General features: G+C 37.1%; 1 protein-coding gene across 2 annotated transcripts in view; it reads right to left on the bottom strand.

Annotated features, from left to right (window-relative positions):
• The window catches only part of LOC121954631 (phytanoyl-CoA hydroxylase-interacting protein-like), a 58,660-nt gene that overhangs the window by 25,043 nt on the left and 12,288 nt on the right, over positions 1 to 21,329 (bottom strand). For both annotated transcript variants that reach the window (XM_042502265.2, XM_088086398.1), the window contains 3 exons: positions 16,549 to 16,742; positions 15,171 to 15,345; positions 12,178 to 12,295 (listed from right to left, as the gene is read on the bottom strand). In XM_042502265.2, coding sequence (XP_042358199.1) covers positions 12,178 to 12,295; positions 15,171 to 15,345; positions 16,549 to 16,742 — 487 coding nt within the window. The remainder of the gene's footprint in view (positions 1 to 12,177; positions 12,296 to 15,170; positions 15,346 to 16,548; positions 16,743 to 21,329) is intronic.

Below are 21,329 nucleotides of genomic sequence, written 5' to 3'. Positions count from 1 at the left end.
CTCAAAAACACCTTAAAACAGCTGAAAACTACATAAAACAGTGTGCTGAGGCACACCATGACATAGAATGTTGCAAAAACAAATAAAAACACCAAAATATGGCATGTCGAAAAAATGAGCGATAAAGCAAGGCTATAGTATGGCAAAAAATGTCAAAAATGGCATGTCTCAAAAACAGCTTAAAACAGCTGAAAACTACATAAAACAGTGTGCTGAGGCACACTATGACATAGAATGTTGCAAAAATGGCTAAAAACACCACAATATGGCATGTCGAAAAAATGACCCAAAAAGCAAGGCTATAGTATGGCAAAAAATGTCAAAAATGGCATGTCTCAGAAACAGCTTAAAACAGCTGAAAACTACATAAAACAGTGTGCTGAGGCACACCATGACATAGAATGTTGCAAAAAAGGTCAAAAACACCAAAATATGGCATGTCGAAAAAATGACCCAAAAAGCAAGGCTATAGTATGGCAAAAATGTCAAAATGGCATGTCTCAAAAACAGCTTAAAACAGCTGAAAACTACATAAAACAGTGTGCTGAGGCACACCATGACATAGAATGTTGCAAAAACAAATAAAAACACCAAAATATGGCATGTCGAAAAAATGAGCGAAAAAGCAAGGCTATAGTATGGCAAAAATGTCAAAAATGGCATGTCTCAAAAACAGCTTAAAACAGCTGAAAACTACATAAAACAGTGTGCTGAGGCACACTATGACATAGAATGTTGCAAAAATGGCTAAAAACACCACAATATGGCATGTCGAAAAAATGACCCAAAAAGCAAGGCTATAGTATGGCAAAAAATGTCAAAAATGGCATGTCTCAAAAACACCTTAAAACAGCTGAAAACTACATAAAACAGTGTGCTGAGGCACACCATGACATAGAATGTTGCAAAAACAAATAAAAACACCAAAATATGGCATGTCGAAAAAATGAGCGAAAAAGCAAGGCTATAGTATGGCAAAAAATGTCAAAAATGGCATGTCTCAAAAACAGCTTAAAACAGCTGAAAACTACATAAAACAGTGTGCTGAGGCACACTATGACATAGAATGTTGCAAAATGGCTAAAAACACCACAATATGGCATGTCGAAAAATGACCCAAAAAGCAAGGCTATAGTATGGCAAAAAATGTCAAAAATGGCATGTCTCAAAAACAGCTTAAAACAGCTGAAAACTACATAAAACAGTGTGCTGAGGCACACCATGACATAGAATGTTGCAAAAACAAATAAAACACCAAAATATGGCATGTCGAAAAATGACCCAAAAAGCAAGGCTATAGTATGGCAAAAAATGTCAAAAATGGCATGTCTCAAAAACAGCTTAAAACAGCTGAAAACTACATAAAACAGCGTGCTGAGGCACACCATGACATAGAATGCTGCAAAAACGGCTAAAAACACCACAATATGGCATGTCGAAAAAATGACCCAAAAAGCAAGGCTATAGTATGGCAAAAAATGTCAAAAATGGCATGTCTCAGAAACAGCTTAAAAAAGCTGAAAACTACATAAAACAGCGTGCTGAAGCACACCATGACATAGAATGTTGCAAAAAAGGTCAAGAACACCACAATATGCCATGTCGAAAAAATGAGCGAAAAAGCAAGGCTATAGTATGGCAAAAAATGTCAAAAATGGCATGTCTCAAAAACAGCTTAAAACAGCTGAAAACTACATAAAACAGTGTGCTGAGGCACACCATGACATAGAATGTTGCAAAAACAAATAAAAACACCAAAATATGGCATGTCGAAAAAATGAGCGAAAAAGCAAGGCTATAGTATGGCAAAAAATGTCAAAAATGGCATGTCTCAAAAACAGCTTAAAACAGCTGAAAACTACATAAAACAGTGTGCTGAGGCACACCATGACATAGAATGTTGCAAAAATGGCTAAAAACACCACAATATGGCATGTCGAAAAAATGACCCAAAAAGCAAGGCTATAGTATGGCAAAAAATGTCAAAAATGGCATGTCTCAAAAACAGCTTAAAACAGCTGAAAACTACATAAAACAGTGTGCTGAGGCACACCATGACATAGAATGTTGCAAAAACAAATAAAAACACCAAAATATGGCATGTCGAAAAAATGAGCGAAAAAGCAAGGCTATAGTATGGCAAAAAATGTCAAAAATGGCATGTCTCAAAAACAGCTTAAAACAGCTGAAAACTACATAAAACAGTGTGCTGAGGCACACCATGACATAGAATGTTGCAAAAACAAATAAAAACACCAAAATATGGCATGTCGAAAAAATGAGCGAAAAAGCAAGGCTATAGTATGGCAAAAAATGTCAAAAATGGCATGTCTCAAAAACAGCTTAAAACAGCTGAAAACTACATAAAACAGTGTGCTGAGGCACACTATGACATAGAATGTTGCAAAAATGGCTAAAAACACCACAATATGGCATGTCGAAAAAATGACCCAAAAAGCAAGGCTATAGTATGGCAAAAAATGTCAAAAATGGCATGTCTCAAAAACAGCTTAAAACAGCTGAAAACTACATAAAACAGTGTGCTGAGGCACACCATGACATAGAATGTTGCAAAAACAAATAAAAACACCAAAATATGGCATGTCGAAAAAATGACCCAAAAAGCAAGGCTATAGTATGGCAAAAAATGTCAAAAATGGCATGTCTCAAAAACAGCTTAAAACAGCTGAAAACTACATAAAACAGCGTGCTGAGGCACACCATGACATAGAATGCTGCAAAAACGGCTAAAAACACCAAAATATGGCATGTCGAAAAAATGACCCAAAAAGCAAGGCTATAGTATGGCAAAAAATGTCAAAAATGGCATGTCTCAGAAACAGCTTAAAACAGCTGAAAACTACATAAAACAGTGTGCTGAGGCACACTATGACATAGAATGTTGCAAAAATGGCTAAAAACACCACAATATGGCATGTCGAAAAAATGACCCAAAAAGCAAGGCTATAGTATGGCAAAAAATGTCAAAAATGGCATGTCTCAAAAACACCTTAAAACAGCTGAAAACTACATAAAACAGTGTGCTGAGGCACACCATGACATAGAATGTTGCAAAAACAAATAAAAACACCAAAATATGGCATGTCGAAAAAATGAGCGAAAAAGCAAGGCTATAGTATGGCAACAATGTCAAAATGGTATGTCTCAAAAACAGCTTAAAACAGCTGAAAACTACATAAAACAGTGTGCTGAGGCACACTATGACATAGAATGTTGCAAAAATGGCTAAAAACACCACAATATGGCATGTCGAAAAAATGACCCAAAAAGCAAGGCTATAGTATGGCAAAAAATGTCAAAAATGGCATGTCTCAAAAACAGCTTAAAACAGCTGAAAACTACATAAAACAGTGTGCTGAGGCACACCATGACATAGAATGTTGCAAAAACAAATAAAAACACCAAAATATGGCATGTCGAAAAAATGACCCAAAAAGCAAGGCTATAGTATGGCAAAAAATGTCAAAAATGGCATGTCTCAAAAACAGCTTAAAACAGCTGAAAACTACATAAAACAGCGTGCTGAGGCACACCATGACATAGAATGCTGCAAAACGGCTAAAAAACACCACAATATGGCATGTCGAAAAAATGACCCAAAAAGCAAGGCTATAGTATGGCAAAAAATGTCAAAAATGGCATGTCTCAGAAACAGCTTAAAAAAGCTGAAAACTACATAAAACAGCGTGCTGAAGCACACCATGACATAGAATGTTGCAAAAAAGGTCAAGAACACCACAATATGCCATGTCGAAAAAATGAGCGAAAAAGCAAGGCTATAGTATGGCAAAAAATGACAAAAATGGCATGTCTCAAAAACAGCTTAAAACAGCTGAAAACTACATAAAACAGTGTGCTGAGGCACACCATGACATAGAATGTTGCAAAAACAAATAAAAACACCAAAATATGGCATGTCGAAAAAATGAGCGAAAAAGCAAGGCTATAGTATGGCAAAAAATGTCAAAAATGGCATGTCTCAAAAACAGCTTAAAACAGCTGAAAACTACATAAAACAGTGTGCTGAGGCACACTATGACATAGAATGTTGCAAAAATGGCTAAAAACACCACAATATGGCATGTCGAAAAAATGACCCAAAAAGCAAGGCTATAGTATGGCAAAAAATGTCAAAAATGGCATGTCTCAAAAACAGCTTAAAACAGCTGAAAACTACATAAAACAGTGTGCTGAGGCACACCATGACATAGAATGTTGCAAAAACAAATAAAAACACCAAAATATGGCATGTCGAAAAAATGAGCGAAAAAGCAAGGCTATAGTATGGCAAAAAATGTCAAAAATGGCATGTCTCAAAAACAGCTTAAAACAGCTGAAAACTACATAAAACAGTGTGCTGAGGCACACTATGACATAGAATGTTGCAAAAATGGCTAAAAACACCACAATATGGCATGTCGAAAAAATGACCCAAAAAGCAAGGCTATAGTATGGCAAAAAATGTCAAAAATGGCATGTCTCAAAAACAGCTTAAAACAGCTGAAAACTACATAAAACAGTGTGCTGAGGCACACCATGACATAGAATGTTGCAAAAACAAATAAAAACACCAAAATATGGCATGTCGAAAAAATGAGCGAAAAAGCAAGGCTATAGTATGGCAAAAAATGTCAAAAATGGCATGTCTCAAAAACAGCTTAAAACAGCTGAAAACTACATAAAACAGTGTGCTGAGGCACACTATGACATAGAATGTTGCAAAAATGGCTAAAAACACCACAATATGGCATGTCGAAAAAATGACCCAAAAAGCAAGGCTATAGTATGGCAAAAATGTCAAAATGGCATGTCTCAAAAACAGCTTAAAACAGCTGAAAACTACATAAAACAGTGTGCTGAGGCACACCATGACATAGAATGTTGCAAAAACAAATAAAAACACCAAAATATGGCATGTCGAAAAAATGACCCAAAAAGCAAGGCTATAGTATGGCAAAAAATGTCAAAATGGTATGTCTCAAAAACAGTTAAAAACAGCTGAAAACTACATAAAACAGCGTGCTGAGGCACACCATGACATAGAATGCTGCAAAAACGGCTAAAAACACCACAATATGGCATGTCGAAAAAATGACCCAAAAAGCAAGGCTATAGTATGGCAAAAAATGTCAAAAATGGCATGTCTCAGAAACAGCTTAAAACAGCTGAAAACTACATAAAACAGCGTGCTGAAGCACACCATGACATAGAATGTTGCAAAAAAGGTCAAGAACACCACAATATGCCATGTCGAAAAAATGAGCGAAAAAGCAAGGCTATAGTATGGCAAAAAATGTCAAAAATGGCATGTCTCAAAAACAGCTTAAAACAGCTGAAAACTACATAAAACAGCGTGCAGAGGCACACCATGACATAGAATGCTGCAAAAACAGCTAAAAAAACCACAATATGGCATGTCGAAAAAATGACCCAAAAAGCAAGGCTATAGTATGGCAAAAAATGTCAAAAATGGCATGTCTCAGAAACAGCTTAAAACAGCTGAAAACTACATAAAACAGTGTGCTGAGGCACACCATGACATAGAATGTTGCAAAAACAAATAAAAACACCAAAATATGGCATGTCGAAAAAATGAGCGAAAAAGCAAGGCTATAGTATGGCAAAAAATGTCAAAAATGGCATGTCTCAAAAACAGCTTAAAACAGCTGAAAACTACATAAAACAGTGTGCTGAGGCACACTATGACATAGAATGTTGCAAAAATGGCTAAAAACACCACAATATGGCATGTCGAAAAAATGACCCAAAAAGCAAGGCTATAGTATGGCAAAAAATGTCAAAAATGGCATGTCTCAAAAACAGCTTAAAACAGCTGAAAACTACATAAAACAGTGTGCTGAGGCACACCATGACATAGAATGTTGCAAAAACAAATAAAAACACCAAAATATGGCATGTCGAAAAAATGACCCAAAAAGCAAGGCTATAGTATGGCAAAAAATGTCAAAAATGGCATGTCTCAAAAACAGCTTAAAACAGCTGAAAACTACATAAAACAGCGTGCTGAGGCACACCATGACATAGAATGCTGCAAAAACGGCTAAAAACACCAAAATATGGCATGTCGAAAAAATGACCCAAAAAGCAAGGCTATAGTATGGCAAAAAATGTCAAAAATGGCATGTCTCAAAAACAGCTTAAAACAGCTGAAAACTACATAAAACAGTGTGCTGAGGCACACCATGACATAGAATGTTGCAAAAACGAATAAAAACACCAAAATATGGCATGTCGAAAAAATGACCCAAAAAGCAAGGCTATAGTATGGCAAAAAATGTCAAAAATGGCATGTCTCAAAAACAGCTTAAAACAGCTGAAAACTACATAAAACAGCGTGCTGAAGCACACCATGACATAGAATGCTGCAAAAAAGATCAAAAACACCAAAATATGGCATGTCGAAAAAATGACCCAAAAAGCAAGGCTATAGTATGGCAAAAAACGTAAAAAATGGCATGTCTCAAAAACAGCTTAAAACAGCTGAAAACTTCATAAAACAGCGTGCTGAGGCACACCATGACATAGAATGCTGCAAAAACAGCTAAAAACACCAAAATATGGCATGTCGAAAAAATGACCCAAAAAACAAGGCTATAGTATGGCAAAAAATGTCAAAAATGGCATGTCTCAAAAACAGTTTAAAATAGCTGAAAACTACATAAAACAGCGTGCTGAAGCACACCATGACATAGAATATTGCAAAAACGGCTAAAAACACCACAATATGGCATGTCGAAAAAATGACCCAAAAAGCAAGGCTATAGTATGGCAAAAAATGTCAAAAATGGCATGTCTCAAAAACAGCTTAAAACAGCTGAAAACTATATAAAACAGCGTGCTGAGGCACACCATGACATAGAATGCTGCAAAAACGGCTAAAAACACCACAATATGGCATGTCGAAAAAATGACACAAAAAGCAAGGCTATAGTATGGCAAAAAATGTCAAAAATGGCATGTCTTAGAAACAGCTTAAAACAGCTGAAAACAACATAAAACAGCGTGCTAAGGCACACCATGACATAGAATGCTGCAAAAACAAATAAAAACACCACAATATGGCATGTCGAAAAAATGACCCAAAAAGCAAGGCTATAGTATGGCAAAAAATGTCAAAAATGGCATGTCTCAAAAACAGCTTAAAACAGCTGAAAACTACATAAAACAGTGTGCTGAGGCACACCATGACATAGAATGTTGCAAAAACAAATAAAAACACCAAAATATGGCATGTCGAAAAAATGACCCAAAAAGCAAGGCTATAGTATGGCAAAAAATGTCAAAAATGGCATGTCTCAAAAACAGCTTAAAACAGCTGAAAACTACATAAAACAGCGTGCTGAAGCACACCATGACATAGAATGCTGCAAAAAAGATCAAAAACACCAAAATATGGCATGTCGAAAAAATGAGCGAAAAAGCAAGGCTATAGTATGGCAAAAAATGTCAAAAATGGCATGTCTCAAAAACAGCTTAAAACAGCTGAAAACTACATAAAACAGCGTGCAGAGGCACACCATGACATAGAATGCTGCAAAAACAGCTAAAAAAACCACAATATGGCATGTCGAAAAAATGACCCAAAAAGCAAGGCTATAGTATGGCAAAAAATTTCAAAAATGGCATGTCTCAAAAACAGCTTAAAACAGCTGAAAACTATATAAAACAGCGTGCTGAGGCACACCATGACATAGAATGCTGCAAAAACGGCTAAAAACACCAAAATATGGCATGTCGAAAAAATGACCCAAAAAGCAAGGCTATAGTATGGCAAAAATGTCAAAATGGTATGTCTCAAAAACAGCTTAAAACAGCTGAAAACTACATAAAACAGCGTGCTGAGGCACACCATGACATAGAATGCTGCAAAAACAAATAAAAACACCAAAATATGGCATGTCGAAAAAATGACCCAAAAAGCAAGGCTATAGTATGGCAAAAAATGTCAAAAATGGCATGTCTCAAAAACAGCTTAAAACAGCTGAAAACTACATAAAACAGCGTGCTGAGGCACACCATGACATAGAATGCTGCAAAAACGGCTAAAAACACCACAATATGGCATGTCGAAAAAATGACCCAAAAAGCAAGGCTATAGTATGGCAAAAAATGTCAAAAATGGCATTTCTCAAAAACAGCTTAAAAAAGCTGAAAACTACATAAAACAGTGTGCTGAGGCACACCATGACATAGAATGCTGCAAAAACGGCTAAAAACACCACAATATGGCATGTCGAAAAAATGACCCAAAAAGCAAGGCTATAGTATGGCAAAAAATGTCAAAAATGGCATGTCTCAAAAACAGCTTAAAACAGCTGAAAACTACATAAAACAGTGTGCTGAAGCACACCATGACATAAAATGTTGCAAAAACAAATAAAAACACCAAAATATGGCATGTCGAAAAAATGACCCAAAAAGCAAGGCTATAGTATGGCAAAAAATGTCAAAAATGGCATGTCTCAAAAACAGCTTAAAACAGCTGAAAACTACATAAAACAGTGTGCTGAGGCACACCATGACATAGAATGCTGCAAAAACGGCTAAAAACACCAAAATATGGCATGTCGAAAAAATGACCCAAAAAGCAAGGCTATAGTATGGCAAAAAATGTCAAAAATGGCATGTCTTAGAAACAGCTTAAAACAGCTGAAAACTACATAAAACAGCGTGCTGAGGCACACCATGACATAGAATGTTGCAAAAACAAATAAAAACACCAAAATATGGCATGTCGAAAAAATGACCCAAAAAGCAAGGCTATAGTATGGCAAAAAATGTCAAAAATGGCATGTCTCAAAAACAGCTTAAAACAGCTGAAAACTACATAAAACAGCGTGCTGAGGCACACCATGACATAGAATGCTGCAAAAAAGATCAAGAACACCAAAATATGGCATGTCGAAAAAATGACCCAAAAAGCAAGGCTATAGTATGGCAAAAAATGTCAAAAATGGCATGTCTCAAAAACAGCTTAAAACAGCTGAAAACTACATAAAACAGCGTGCTGAGGCACACCATGACATAGAATGCTGCAAAAACGGCTAAAAACACCAAAATATGGCATGTCGAAAAAATGACCCAAAAAGCAAGGCTATAGTATGGCAAAAAATGTCAAAAATGGCATGTCTCAAAAACAGCTTAAAACAGCTGAAAACTACATAAAACAGCATGCTGAGGCACACCATGACATAGAATGCTGCAAAAACGGCTAAAAACACCACAATATGGCATGTCGAAAAAATGAGCGAAAAAGCAAGACTATAGTATGGCAAAAAATGTCAAAAATGGCATGTCTCAAAAACAGCTTAAAAAAGCTGAAAACTACATAAAACAGTGTGCTGAGGCACACCATGACATAGAATGTTGCAAAAACGAATAAAAACACCAAAATATGGCATGTCGAAAAAATGACCCAAAAAGCAAGGCTATAGTATGGCAAAAAATGTCAAAAATGGCATGTCTCAAAAACAGCTTAAAACAGCTGAAAACTACATAAAACAGCGTGCTGAGGCACACCATGACATAGAATGCTGCAAAAACTGCTAAAAACACCAAAATATGGCATGTTGAAAAAATTTGCGAAAAAGCAAGGCTATAGTATGGCAAAAAATGTCAAAAATGGCATGTCTCAGAAACAGCTTAAAACAGCTGAAAACTACATAAAACAGTGTGCTGAGGCACACCATGACATACAATGTTGCAAAACGGCTAAAAACACCACAATATGGCATGTCGAAAAAATGATCCAAAAAGCAAGGCTATGGTATGGCAAAAAATGTCAAAAATGGCATGTCTCAAAAACAGCTTAAAACAGCTGAAAACTACATAAAACAGTGTGCTGAGGCACACCATGACATAGGATGTTGCCAAAAAGGTCAAAAACACCAAAATATGGCATGACGAAAAAATTTGCGAAAAAGCAAGGCTATAGTATGGCAAAAAATGTGAAAAATGGCATGTTACAAAAACAGTTGAAAACAGCTGAAAACCACATAAAATAGTGCACTGAGGCATGCCATGGCATAGAATGTTGCAAAAACGAATAAAAACACCAAAATATGGCATGTCGAAAAAATGACACAAAAAGCAAGGCTATAGTATGGCAAAAAATGTCAAAAATGGCATGTCTCAAAAACAGCTTAAAACAGCTGAAAACTACATAAAACAGTGTGCTGAGGCACACCATGACATAGAATGTTGCAAAAACAAATAAAAACACCAAAATATGGCATGTCGAAAAAATGACCCAAAAAGCAAGGCTATAGTATGGCAAAAAATGTCAAAAATGGCATGTCTCAGAAACAGCTTAAAACAGCTGAAAACTACATAAAACAGCGTGCTGAGGCACACCATGACATAGAATGCTGCAAAAACGGCTAAAAACACCACAATATGGCATGTCGAAAAAATGACCCAAAAAGCAAGGCTATAGTATGGCAAAAAATGTCAAAAATGGCATGTCTCAAAAACAGCTTAAAACAGCTGAAAACTACATAAAACAGCGTGCTGAGGCACACCATGACATAGAATGCTGCAAAAAAGGTCAAGAACACCAAAATATGGCATGTCGAAAAAATGAGCGAAAAAGCAAGACTATAGTATGGCAAAAAATGTCAAAAATGTCATGTCTCAAAAACAGCTTAAAACAGCTGAAAACAACATAAAACAGTGTGCTGAGGCACACCATGACACAGAATGTTGCAAAAACGAATAAAAACACCAAAATATGGCATGTCGAAAAAATGACCCAAAAAGCAAGGCTATAGTATGGCAAAAAATGTCAAAAATGGCATGTCTCAAAAACAGCTTAAAACAGCTGAAAACTACATAAAACAGTGTGCTGAGGCACACTGTTTTGTAGAATGTTGCATAAACGAATAAAAACACCAAAATATGGCATGTCGAAAAAATGACCCAAAAAGCAAGGCTATAGTATGGCAAAAAATGTCAAAAATGGCATGTCTCAAAAACAGCTTAAAACAGCTGAAAACTACATAAAACAGCGTGCTGAGGCACACCATGACATAGAATGCTGCAAAAAAGGTCAAGAACACCAAAATATGGCATGTCGAAAAAATGAGCGAAAAAGCAAGACTATAGTATGGCAAAAAATGTCAAAAATGTCATGTCTCAAAAACAGCTTAAAACAGCTGAAAACAACATAAAACAGTGTGCTGAGGCACACCATGACACAGAATGTTGCAAAAACGAATAAAAACACCAAAATATGGCATGTCGAAAAAATGACCCAAAAAGCAAGGCTATAGTATGGCAAAAAATGTCAAAAATGGCATGTCTCAGAAACAGCTTAAAACAGCTGAAAACTACATAAAACAGTGTGCTGAGGCACACTGTTTTGTAGAATGTTGCATAAACGAATAAAAACACCAAAATATGGCATGTCGAAAAAATGACCCAAAAAGCAAGGCTATAGTATGGCAAAAAATGTCAAAAATAGCATGTCTCAAAAACAGCTTAAAACAGCTGAAAACTACATAAAACAGCGTGCTGAGGCACACCATGACATAGAATCCTGCAAAAAAGGCTAAAAACACCAAAATATGGCTTGTCGAAAAAATTCGCGAAAAAGCAAGGCTATAGTATGGCAAAAAATGTGAAAAATGGCATGTCTCAAAAACAGCTTAAAACAGCTGAAAACAACATAAAACAGCGTGCTGAGGCATACCATGGCATAGAATGTTGCAAAAAAGGTCAAAAACACCAAAATATGGCATGTTGACAAAATGAGCGAAAAAGCAAGACTATAGTATGGCAAAAAATCTCAAAAATGACATGTCTTATTTCATTATTTACATCACACTATGTCCTTTTTTATAATGACATACTATACTATGATGGCTTTTACAGCATATGACAAGTTAGATTCACATTACATGAAAATGGATCTTTCAATGTGAGGAAAATTTTGCATTAGTAAAACAGTCCAGTCAGCAACGTCTTAAAAAGCAAATATGTTCTAAAAGAAATGTACTAAAACAATGCAGACACAGCATTTAACACAGCCAAAAAAATGGAATTTCATATGAAATGTCTCATTAAGTCAAAATCAAAGAAACAATCTGAATGAAATTGCATACAACACCTCAGTAAAGACAAGGGCGGGCTGCCTACCTGGCATGGTCAAAGTACTCTTTAGTCTGGTTCCTGTAGAAGACAGAGAAACGCAGCATCCGGCCGGCGATAACCTCTGCCTTCTCCAACAGCTGGTTTAGATGCACTGTAGAATAATCTAGAAAACAGACACAACACATCACCATCAGAGTGGAAATTAATATGCGGTCAGTGTACAAATGTCATTAATAGAAATTCAATTCTTAAATTATAAAGAACAGGAGTGACTGTGTGCACAAACTGGGATGGAATATGAATTCTTCATGTGTGCTCAAGAACCCTGAGATCCTTCCATTCAGACTTCGTCATTAAAAAAAAGAAAAGAAACATTTTCAGTAAGTCCTGTAATAAAATCTCCTTTCACTCACCACCATGTAAACAGGTCTGCCAAATGGTTGTTGGTTTTATCCAAAGCATATAATGAGTTTCATAATAATAGAGGCTCTTTTATCCCATTTCAATTTTCCTACAAGCACTTGAACACACCAACAAGAATGATATAGAGGAAATTTCCCTGTGCTTTCATGCAACAATAAAGAACCTTGAATAAAAATGAAAGAAGACTATTAAGACGATTATTGATGTCACACAGACTTCGCAGAATCTTCTTTTAAATAGACATTTTGCTCATTTTTGGCTGGACCGCAGCCTGCGGTCGCAGTGCTGCACACAGGGTTCTGAGTGAGTGAGTGAGTAATTGATGGAGTTGGCACCATTGGTCAGTGAGACTGAGATGTGACATAGCTGTTTTTTTATTGGTCATTTTTCTTTCAAACTAAATAGGCAGGGAAACGGTGGACACGCAAACAGAAGCTGACAGGTCTGTATTACTGTCACGTTATTCCTTCTTCTCTGTATGCAGTGTAACATGGCAGCATGGTGGAAAAATAGCAAGATAGACAACTAACAAGCCATCCGCGGTCGTTCTGTCAGTTTTAGACAGAGAAGAGGGAGAGGATCACCTCATCAGTTTGTTTGAGGAATAGCTGTTTCTCTAACGCACAAGCCTACATTTATTTAAACATTATTAACTGATACATGTCACAGTGTCTGAATGTGCTATTATGAAGAGAAGAAGAAAATCAGACACTGATTGAAACTGAAGTGAATATTATGTGTTACAGTGTTGGGCTGGGTGCCGCCGCAAAGACAGAATTTTCCTTTGGTTAATCAGCGGTGATAGGACCATTCACAAACTATCTGCATCGGCGGAGCTTGGCCATGAGAGGCTGCACTGCCTGCTGCCGGTCACTGACTTTAGACTTTTACTATTGTTCTTTATAAAAGCTATTGCACGTCTGTTTGTTCTGGAAGAGGGATCCTTCTTCAGCTCCTCTTGAGCTTTCTACCATTTTTCTCCTGATAAAGGGTTTTTTGGGGGAGTTTTTCCTTATCTGCTGAGATGGTCTAAGGACAGAGGGATGTTGTATGCTGTGAAGCCCTCTGAGGCAATTTGTGATTTGTCATAATGGGCTTTCTGAATGACACAGAGTTGACTTCAGACACTAGTAAAATATCAATATGGAAACATGAGCTAAGAAAAGTGAGGACTTTGTTCCAAAAAGGCACTGTCCCCTCAGTGGTCTGGAAGCGGTTCAGCTTTGCAGAGTCTGACCTCATGTGAACCACTGTCCACTTTAAAGTTTGCATAGATTCTTTGGCAACTAAAAGCAGCAACATTAATAATTTATCCAGCATCTCAAACTTAGGCACGCAGCCGAGAGGGAGAAGTGTCTGGCTATGTGAGCTACAACAGACAGTGGTAGCTTTAAAACATCTGCTAGAAAACAGGTAATGTTACCATTAGCAGAATGATTTTCCCATATGAGAAGAAGAGACCCCACTGGAAAGACATTATAGATGTGGAGGCGTTTCACATCGCCAAAGATATGGTGGCCTTATATACAGTTGAAAAGCCTGCATTGATCCACACGCTTTATTTTTTTAAGACTTTTTTTTTGCCTTTATGATAGGACAGCTTAAGTATGAAAGGGAGAAGGGGAAGGCATGCAGCAAAGGGCCATGGGCCAGAATCAAACCTGGGCCACTGCAAAGGACTCAGTCTTTATAAGATGAGATAAGACAATCCTTCATTAATCACACAACGGAGACATTTGCATTGTTACAGCAGCCAGATGCGTACGGATAAGCAAGCAAAAGCACAATATTAATATAAAAAATGGTAAAAAAACAAAAAACAAAAAACAAAAAACAAGGTGCCAAACTCAACAGTTTGAAAAATATTTAGACCAACTGCACATGGAAGCATGGAAGGTAATTGCACTTGTGAAAAATTATAAAGGGGCACCCCTTTTCTTGTTTGTTTAAAGAAAAAAAATCTATTAGAATTGTAAATCAGGTGTGATGATTATTTTTCAGCCATAACACCCAACCATAATGTAATACTATTACTAAGATGATAAGCATGGTAAACATTACACCTGCTTAATATTAGCATGTTAGAATTAAGACATTTTCATTTAGCTCCTAGAGGTGAAGGATTATATGTTACTATGTTTACTATATTTAAGCATTCCCCTTCATCATATTTTTTGACCACATCCTCACTCTTTCCCTGCCTTTTCTCGTTCCATCTCGACTGCTGCTCCTCATCCCTGTCACATGACCCCCCTGATAAATTCTCCCCTCCAGTTTCCGTGTCATCATCTCCTCCCCCTTCTCCCCTCCCCCACTCTAAGCCACAAGCCAGAGATGTTGAACTTGGTGACCTCTGCATCGGAACATAAACAGCACAGCTCCCCTCTTTCTTTTAATCCCTCTCTTCCCTCACCCTCCCCTCCTCTATCTCTCCATCCATCTTCCCCTCCACTCAGTATAAATTAGCCTCTACTTAATATTCTCCCTCACATTGTGCCTTATCCTAATTCCCTCTGTAGCTGCAGTATGGCCAAAAAAATAAATCAAAGGCAGCACTGATGTCACATATCCTGAAATACATGTACTCATGGCAATGTAAGCGGCATGTTACCCACCAGCAGTGCAGAACTCTATGATCTCACTCCACTCGGAGATGGCGTAGTCGCCGTCAGTCTGTTTTGATGCGGTTTGGACAGCCACGGTATACTCTGTGCGTGGGCTCAGGAACCAGTGGCCCCGAACCGTCATGGGCAGGGGCACTGCCTTGGCTACCAGCTTGGTAGGGACATCCTGAAGGGAAGGAGGAATGGATGGAAAAAAGAGTGAATGATTAGTCAGAAAGAGATGTTTTGGCTTTCTTTCAGCCACGTGCAGCAATTTGTAGACACCTGCCTGTAAACACACATTCAGTGTAAGTGACAGACTGCAGTTTATACCTGTAGCTGCCCTTTTGTTGATGTATGTACACTACTGTGTACACTGTCCACCCCCCTGATGCCTTGGTGGGCCTTTGCAGCTCATTGATTGGACTAGGAACCCCTGCCTAGCAACAGAGTCAGCCCATTCATCCACCAACACTGTTGCTGCTGCACACCTAAATCAAAATACTAGTATGGGGTCGCCTGCTAAGGAATTGGAGAAACACTGCACCCAGGAAGTGACTGCAGGAGCAAAAGGAAGAAGGCTGATGAAACAAGTCTGTAAGATTGACTGACTGTCCACTGACAGAGCTGCAGTCTTCCTGCTGCTGCTGAGATTACTCTGAGTCAGTGAGCGATATTAGCCTATTAAAGCTCAGAGCAACCGCTCGCTGTGGAGCCTTTGAACAAAACCACCTTGAAGTGATATTTTTTTTCCTTTTTTTGCCTTGAGCATGAAACAAGAGGTTATCCTAAGGTAAAACATGGTATACCTGTGTTCCAGCGTCAATCATTTTAGATTTTAAACATCAAGGATTATCATAGCTCCAGATGTTTATAGCATTACAATAACTATCTTAATCGCTAATATGGTATTGCAGAATAGTACTGCCTGTCCTCTCAGTACAATTTTCTGCAGCAACACACAGAAGAAAAAACAGAAGTGGGGACTGTATCGAGAATATCAGAAAGGATGCTGAGAGATACCCTTTACTTTACTTTTTACTTTACTTTACTAAAAAAAACAGTATATCTTCAAAAACATCTAACACATGTAAAAACATTTTTTATCTCGAGGAGACTTTTACCTGGTTGAATAAATGTAAAAAAATGTTTACAGCACTAATAATAATGATTGAGATAATTATCTACTTGATTACTATGGGCACACTGTCTAGTGTGTGCTCTAGGGCTCATTGTGATTTCTCGATCTCCTCACTTCAGCATATAAACACAAAGCTCTTATTGACACATTTGTTCTGAATTCTATTCTGTGAGTGTAAAACGAGAACCCTTTTGTTGAGTCAACTCCCCATAGTTTTACCTTTTAAAAGCACGCTGATTCAAGCATTACCTTGTGTTTGAACTTGTTTGAGTTTTTGTTTTCCTTCTTGTTCAGGTCAATGAAGTAGTGTGTGATGCGCTCCTTGCTGCGTGGCTCCATGTCCCAGCAGATCTTGAAGGAGTCGCAGGTGATGTTGCTGATCTTGATGTTCTGAGGAACAGGGAGCTCCTCCATCTCAGAGAGGCTGCCATCCTGGGATTTACCTGTGAAAGTGGAAAAACAAAAAGCAATGTTGCTATAATCAGAAATAACAATATATGATTAAATGATGTGGTTCATACTTACTATATGAATCCTTTTAGAACACTAGAGCTGCAATAATTAATTTATTAGCTGTCAACTATTAAATTATCGCCAACTAATTTGATGAAGGCTCTGTTGGCTTGAGTTTATTGTATTTTATTTTGTATGTCAAGAAACTATATAACACTGTAATGCTGGAGTTATAAATAAAAAAGAGAATATAAAGGAAAGTAAAAATAATAAAATAATATAAAAAAAGAAAAAAGATAACGGAGACAAATAAAAGCAACTGGTTACATAGATATAATTTAATGGGACATCATTCACTAATAACTAGTGACATTAAGAAAAAGAAATGAGTTGATTTTTTTTTAAATTTGCATTTTAAGAAATTAGATTACATTATAATACTGGAGTTGTAGGTCATAAAAAAGAAAAGGGAAAGAAAAGTTAATAAGAAACATAAGATAAGAAAAAAGGTAAAAGTCAAAACTAAAAAGAATTTTAAAAAATGCTTACATAAATATCATTTCACAGGATATAATTTACTCTTAACTGATACATTTAAGTAAGTAAAAAAAAAGTCAAAATTCTCTAATTCTAGGTTCCTCTGGTTTCTCTCTGATAGTAAACTGAAAAATAATTTTTAATTGCAGCCCTATACAACACACATTGTGTTCTGTAAAGCTTATCTAAAATTTGCTATTATCTGAGCAACTTGAGGCCACATTAAATTAGCAGCACACAGCTTTAAATATGGTATCTCCGCCCAGCTTTTAGTCAGCCCCCAGAAATACCTTTTTTTATTTCTTGTCTTTCTTACTGACTGTAAACCTTCTGTACTTCAGCAGTTTCCCAGTAATTATTCCACAGACATTACTGAACATTCAGCATATCACACACAGCGAGAACTGCATGCATCCCTGACTACCATATATGTTGCCATGGAAACACATCAGCCACTCATACACACACACACACACACACACCTATCTGCTTTCCAGAACATACGTGGCATTAAATATTTCAAACTCTACTGATTAAATTTCCTCTCCTCTCGGAAGAGATGGATCCATTTATAATCAGCAGTAAGAAATAAAAAAATACTCTTCCACACTGCAGGCGATACATATGAGCAGTAACATTTAAAATGCTGCTGGATGTTATAGAATTTGAGCCATTCATTGAAGGTAAGTAATTTGGGGTTTTTTTTGGTCACTGCAACATTATTTTTCATCAAACAAGTTTATGAATCTTGTTTTTTTTTTTTTTTTGCATAGATCGTATGCATTACTCAGGACCTGTACAGTAAGCAGCATAATATGCAGCAAAGGCGTACAACCCCCAAAGTGCACACTGAGGCCACTGAAAATGCCCAAACAGGGTTGAATGAAAGCTTTGTCGAATTAGGATGAATATAGACTTCGCGTCACTCTCGGGGACACCCACTTGGCAGGGCAACAATGTGTTTTCTGTGCACGCTCTGGGGGTCTAAACATGAGAGTGAGTAAAATACAAGAATTTGGGAGTAATGCACAACACGACTGGACTCCATAGAAGAATAAACAATGGCAGGAGCAGCGGAGCATGGAACATCCATCCCCACTCATCAGCTGAGAGAAGGCGGCATAAAAGAGTTAATCCATAATTGGGCTGTGTGAACTCTCCTGTCTCGCCTCCACACAACACTCCAACAGAGGAAAGTTTGTAGGTTGATTCATTTTTAGGTAGACAGGAGGTAATCCCTACACCCCATGTGCATGTTGCACTTCAGAGTTGGGAAAAAAGCAGTCTAGCTTTACCATTTTATGTGAGCTTGGCTCTTTTTTTCACATCATGATGTTGTGGCACCTGATATTTATTCCCTGTTTACCACTTGCTTTTCTGTTATTTTATATGTATCTTTATGTGTTTTATGTTAACAGACAACCCCTGATCCAATTGAAATAATTTCTGTTTCTTAGTGAGAAAGGCACGAGCTCCCCTGCAAGTCGGCCCATATAAATGGGGTTCTGGTTGCATTCTCCAGTTTGCGACTGAGGGACAGTCAATAAAAGTGTTTTTTTTTTTATTTATTCATGCAGAATAAATCTTTGGTATTTTTAAAATATGTATACCCTGAGTCTGCTGTGATTCGTGGGTGCAATATCTTAAAACAAGATAGAATTGTATGTTCTTTACCACCAGACTGGACCAGACCCCCTGCTTACTTTTTTCCTTATCCCTAGCTCCTAATCACAACTAGCTGATTAACAAAAATAATCATCTTTAACCTAAACAGAGAGACCTCCTGTCATTACCTGCTTGGACCATACCATTAATATGTCTTTTATATACTTGTGAATTTGGAGTTAAAAAATTGCATTTCAATGATGAAGAGACAAATCTTCAGGATTTGTTTTTATTTTTACTAATAAATCCTCTTCTTAAAGTAAGTCATTGTATCTAAACATAGAATTTACTTTGTGAATTAGGTGCATGGCTGGTATTAGATTTCAGTAACATTGAGGTTAGGAGATTTCTAAGTATGTAAAAATGTAAACAGGCCAACAGCTATATCCTCAGACCTCAGATCTTTAATGCTGGTTCACATTTAAAGCCAATCTCATTATTCTTAAACCCCACTGAGCTGATAAGTTTGGCTCAGACTGAGAGGGTCAATGAGGACGTGACAGAGCAAACCTCTGCAAGTCGGTGTGGACAAGACAGTGATGTCAGCACTGTGACATCCCACCTGACACTTTATGTTGCTGACCTTTAACAAAAACGAGAAAAAAAAACTAAAGCTTGATGTTATTCTTTAGCACTGGCGAATAATAAAATATACTGCACAAAAAGGAAGTGAAATTTGGTCAAGGATTTTAAGTTTTTAACGTGCTTAAAGATCTGCACTCTTTTCTGAGTTTTTCTTATGAAAATGACTTCTTAGCTGTCGGCAAAAAGCCAACATAAGACAGTTAGAGCGGAGAGCACTGGTGATAATATTAATAACAGAAAGGGTTAGTTCTGAATTTTAGAAGTGGAATTGTATGAGGTAATTATCCATAGTCAGTGTAATATTTCACTGCTTTACTTTGCTGTCGGACAGCCCTTTCCAAAGCAGAACTCAAGCTGTTTTATTGCTCTCCATAAAGCCACCAGACTCCACTGACAGAAACCATAATTTTACCTCACAGAACATCGGAGTTAATGCTCTAATGCTGCCTAAACCGGTCAGTTAGTCTGCATATTGAATGAACTTTGGGTGCAAATTAATGTTAGAGCCATAGCAATACATTGCTTAGTTTCCGTGCCAGTTAGGGGGTTAGAGGAATATTTGCAAGATCGATAACATAGGGTTTTCGGGGAAGGCTTGGCTCAGTCATGAAGAGGACATTAGGCAGGCTAGGGGGGGTTGTATGCAGTAATGTCATTATGCAGAAACTTATTATTATTATTATTATTACTATATGTCAAGTCATGTGGGCAAATGTTTTTAGAAGGGCTGAGAAAAATAGCATTTTGACGTAAAACATACAAACTCAAACCAAAATTTGAACGTTTGGATTTGAGTACATATGGATAACTACTGCAGAATTACATTAAAACCTCAGAATAAAAAAAATAAATAATTAGCATGGACTGCCTTTTAAGTGAAGATTTTTATTTTCATTTTTAAAAATGCACAGAAAAAAATGTATAATAAAAAATGTATAATATAATTTCAAGTGTGAACATCATTACATATTTTATGGGAAGCATTACAACTCACTGATCTTTTTACAGCTTTTTTTTCGCTGATTCATCACAAGCATTCATTATTAATGAAAGATGATAAACATCAGTTTCCAGCTCAATCAACCTATCCCAAACTTTCACCACTTCAAAATGCCATCAGTATATGACACAGCGTAAACACTGATCAAAACCAAACACCAAACATAAAAACCTGCTAACTCAGATGCTGTGTTGTGCCTGAAGCAGAGTAACGTCCTTGTCCTTAAAATGTTAATGTCAACACTGATTTGTCCCTAAAACATCTAAAAGGAGACCTCATGCCGGTCTTTGCCCTCCCACCTCCTTGCGACTCCACAGTGCTGATTTAGCTCCTGTTTACTCTAATGCTCTCCTAATTAACCTGCAAATGGAGGCATTACACCGACACAGTGGAGCTTTACAAATGCAGTCAAATATTGCTTACATAATAGTCTTAAGGCTGCGCAGTCAAGCTGAAAGTGATGTTATCAGGGAAAACAGGCTCTGAAGGCTTTAAGGTTTACTGGGGAAAAAAGAGTCAAAGGAAATGCTTGTGAGACAAACAGACAGAAATCTCCAAACCCACCAGTGTTCAATTCTTTGTAGGTTTTACAAAACAATGTGAATGTCTAAAAAAAAAAAAAAAAAAAGATATATATAGAGCCCCCCCTTCGGTTTTGGTTATCCGATAATAACCTCCAGCTAATTTCATTTCAATTTCACCTTTTTTGGCAGGACGTTTCTTGCCTGGCTGCCCATTATGCTTTTCCTGTGTTTGTGAAGTAAACCAAACCAATTTTCTCAGCTTTCGA

Source organism: Plectropomus leopardus, chromosome 13 (genome assembly GCF_026936395.1).
Source record: "Plectropomus leopardus strain MGB_pleo_1.0 chromosome 13, ASM2693639v1, whole genome shotgun sequence".
In the NCBI taxonomy this organism is placed as follows: Eukaryota; Metazoa; Chordata; class Actinopteri; order Perciformes; family Serranidae; genus Plectropomus; species Plectropomus leopardus.
Note: the sequence above shows the minus strand (reverse complement) of the source record. Positions and strands in the feature narration are given on the sequence as shown.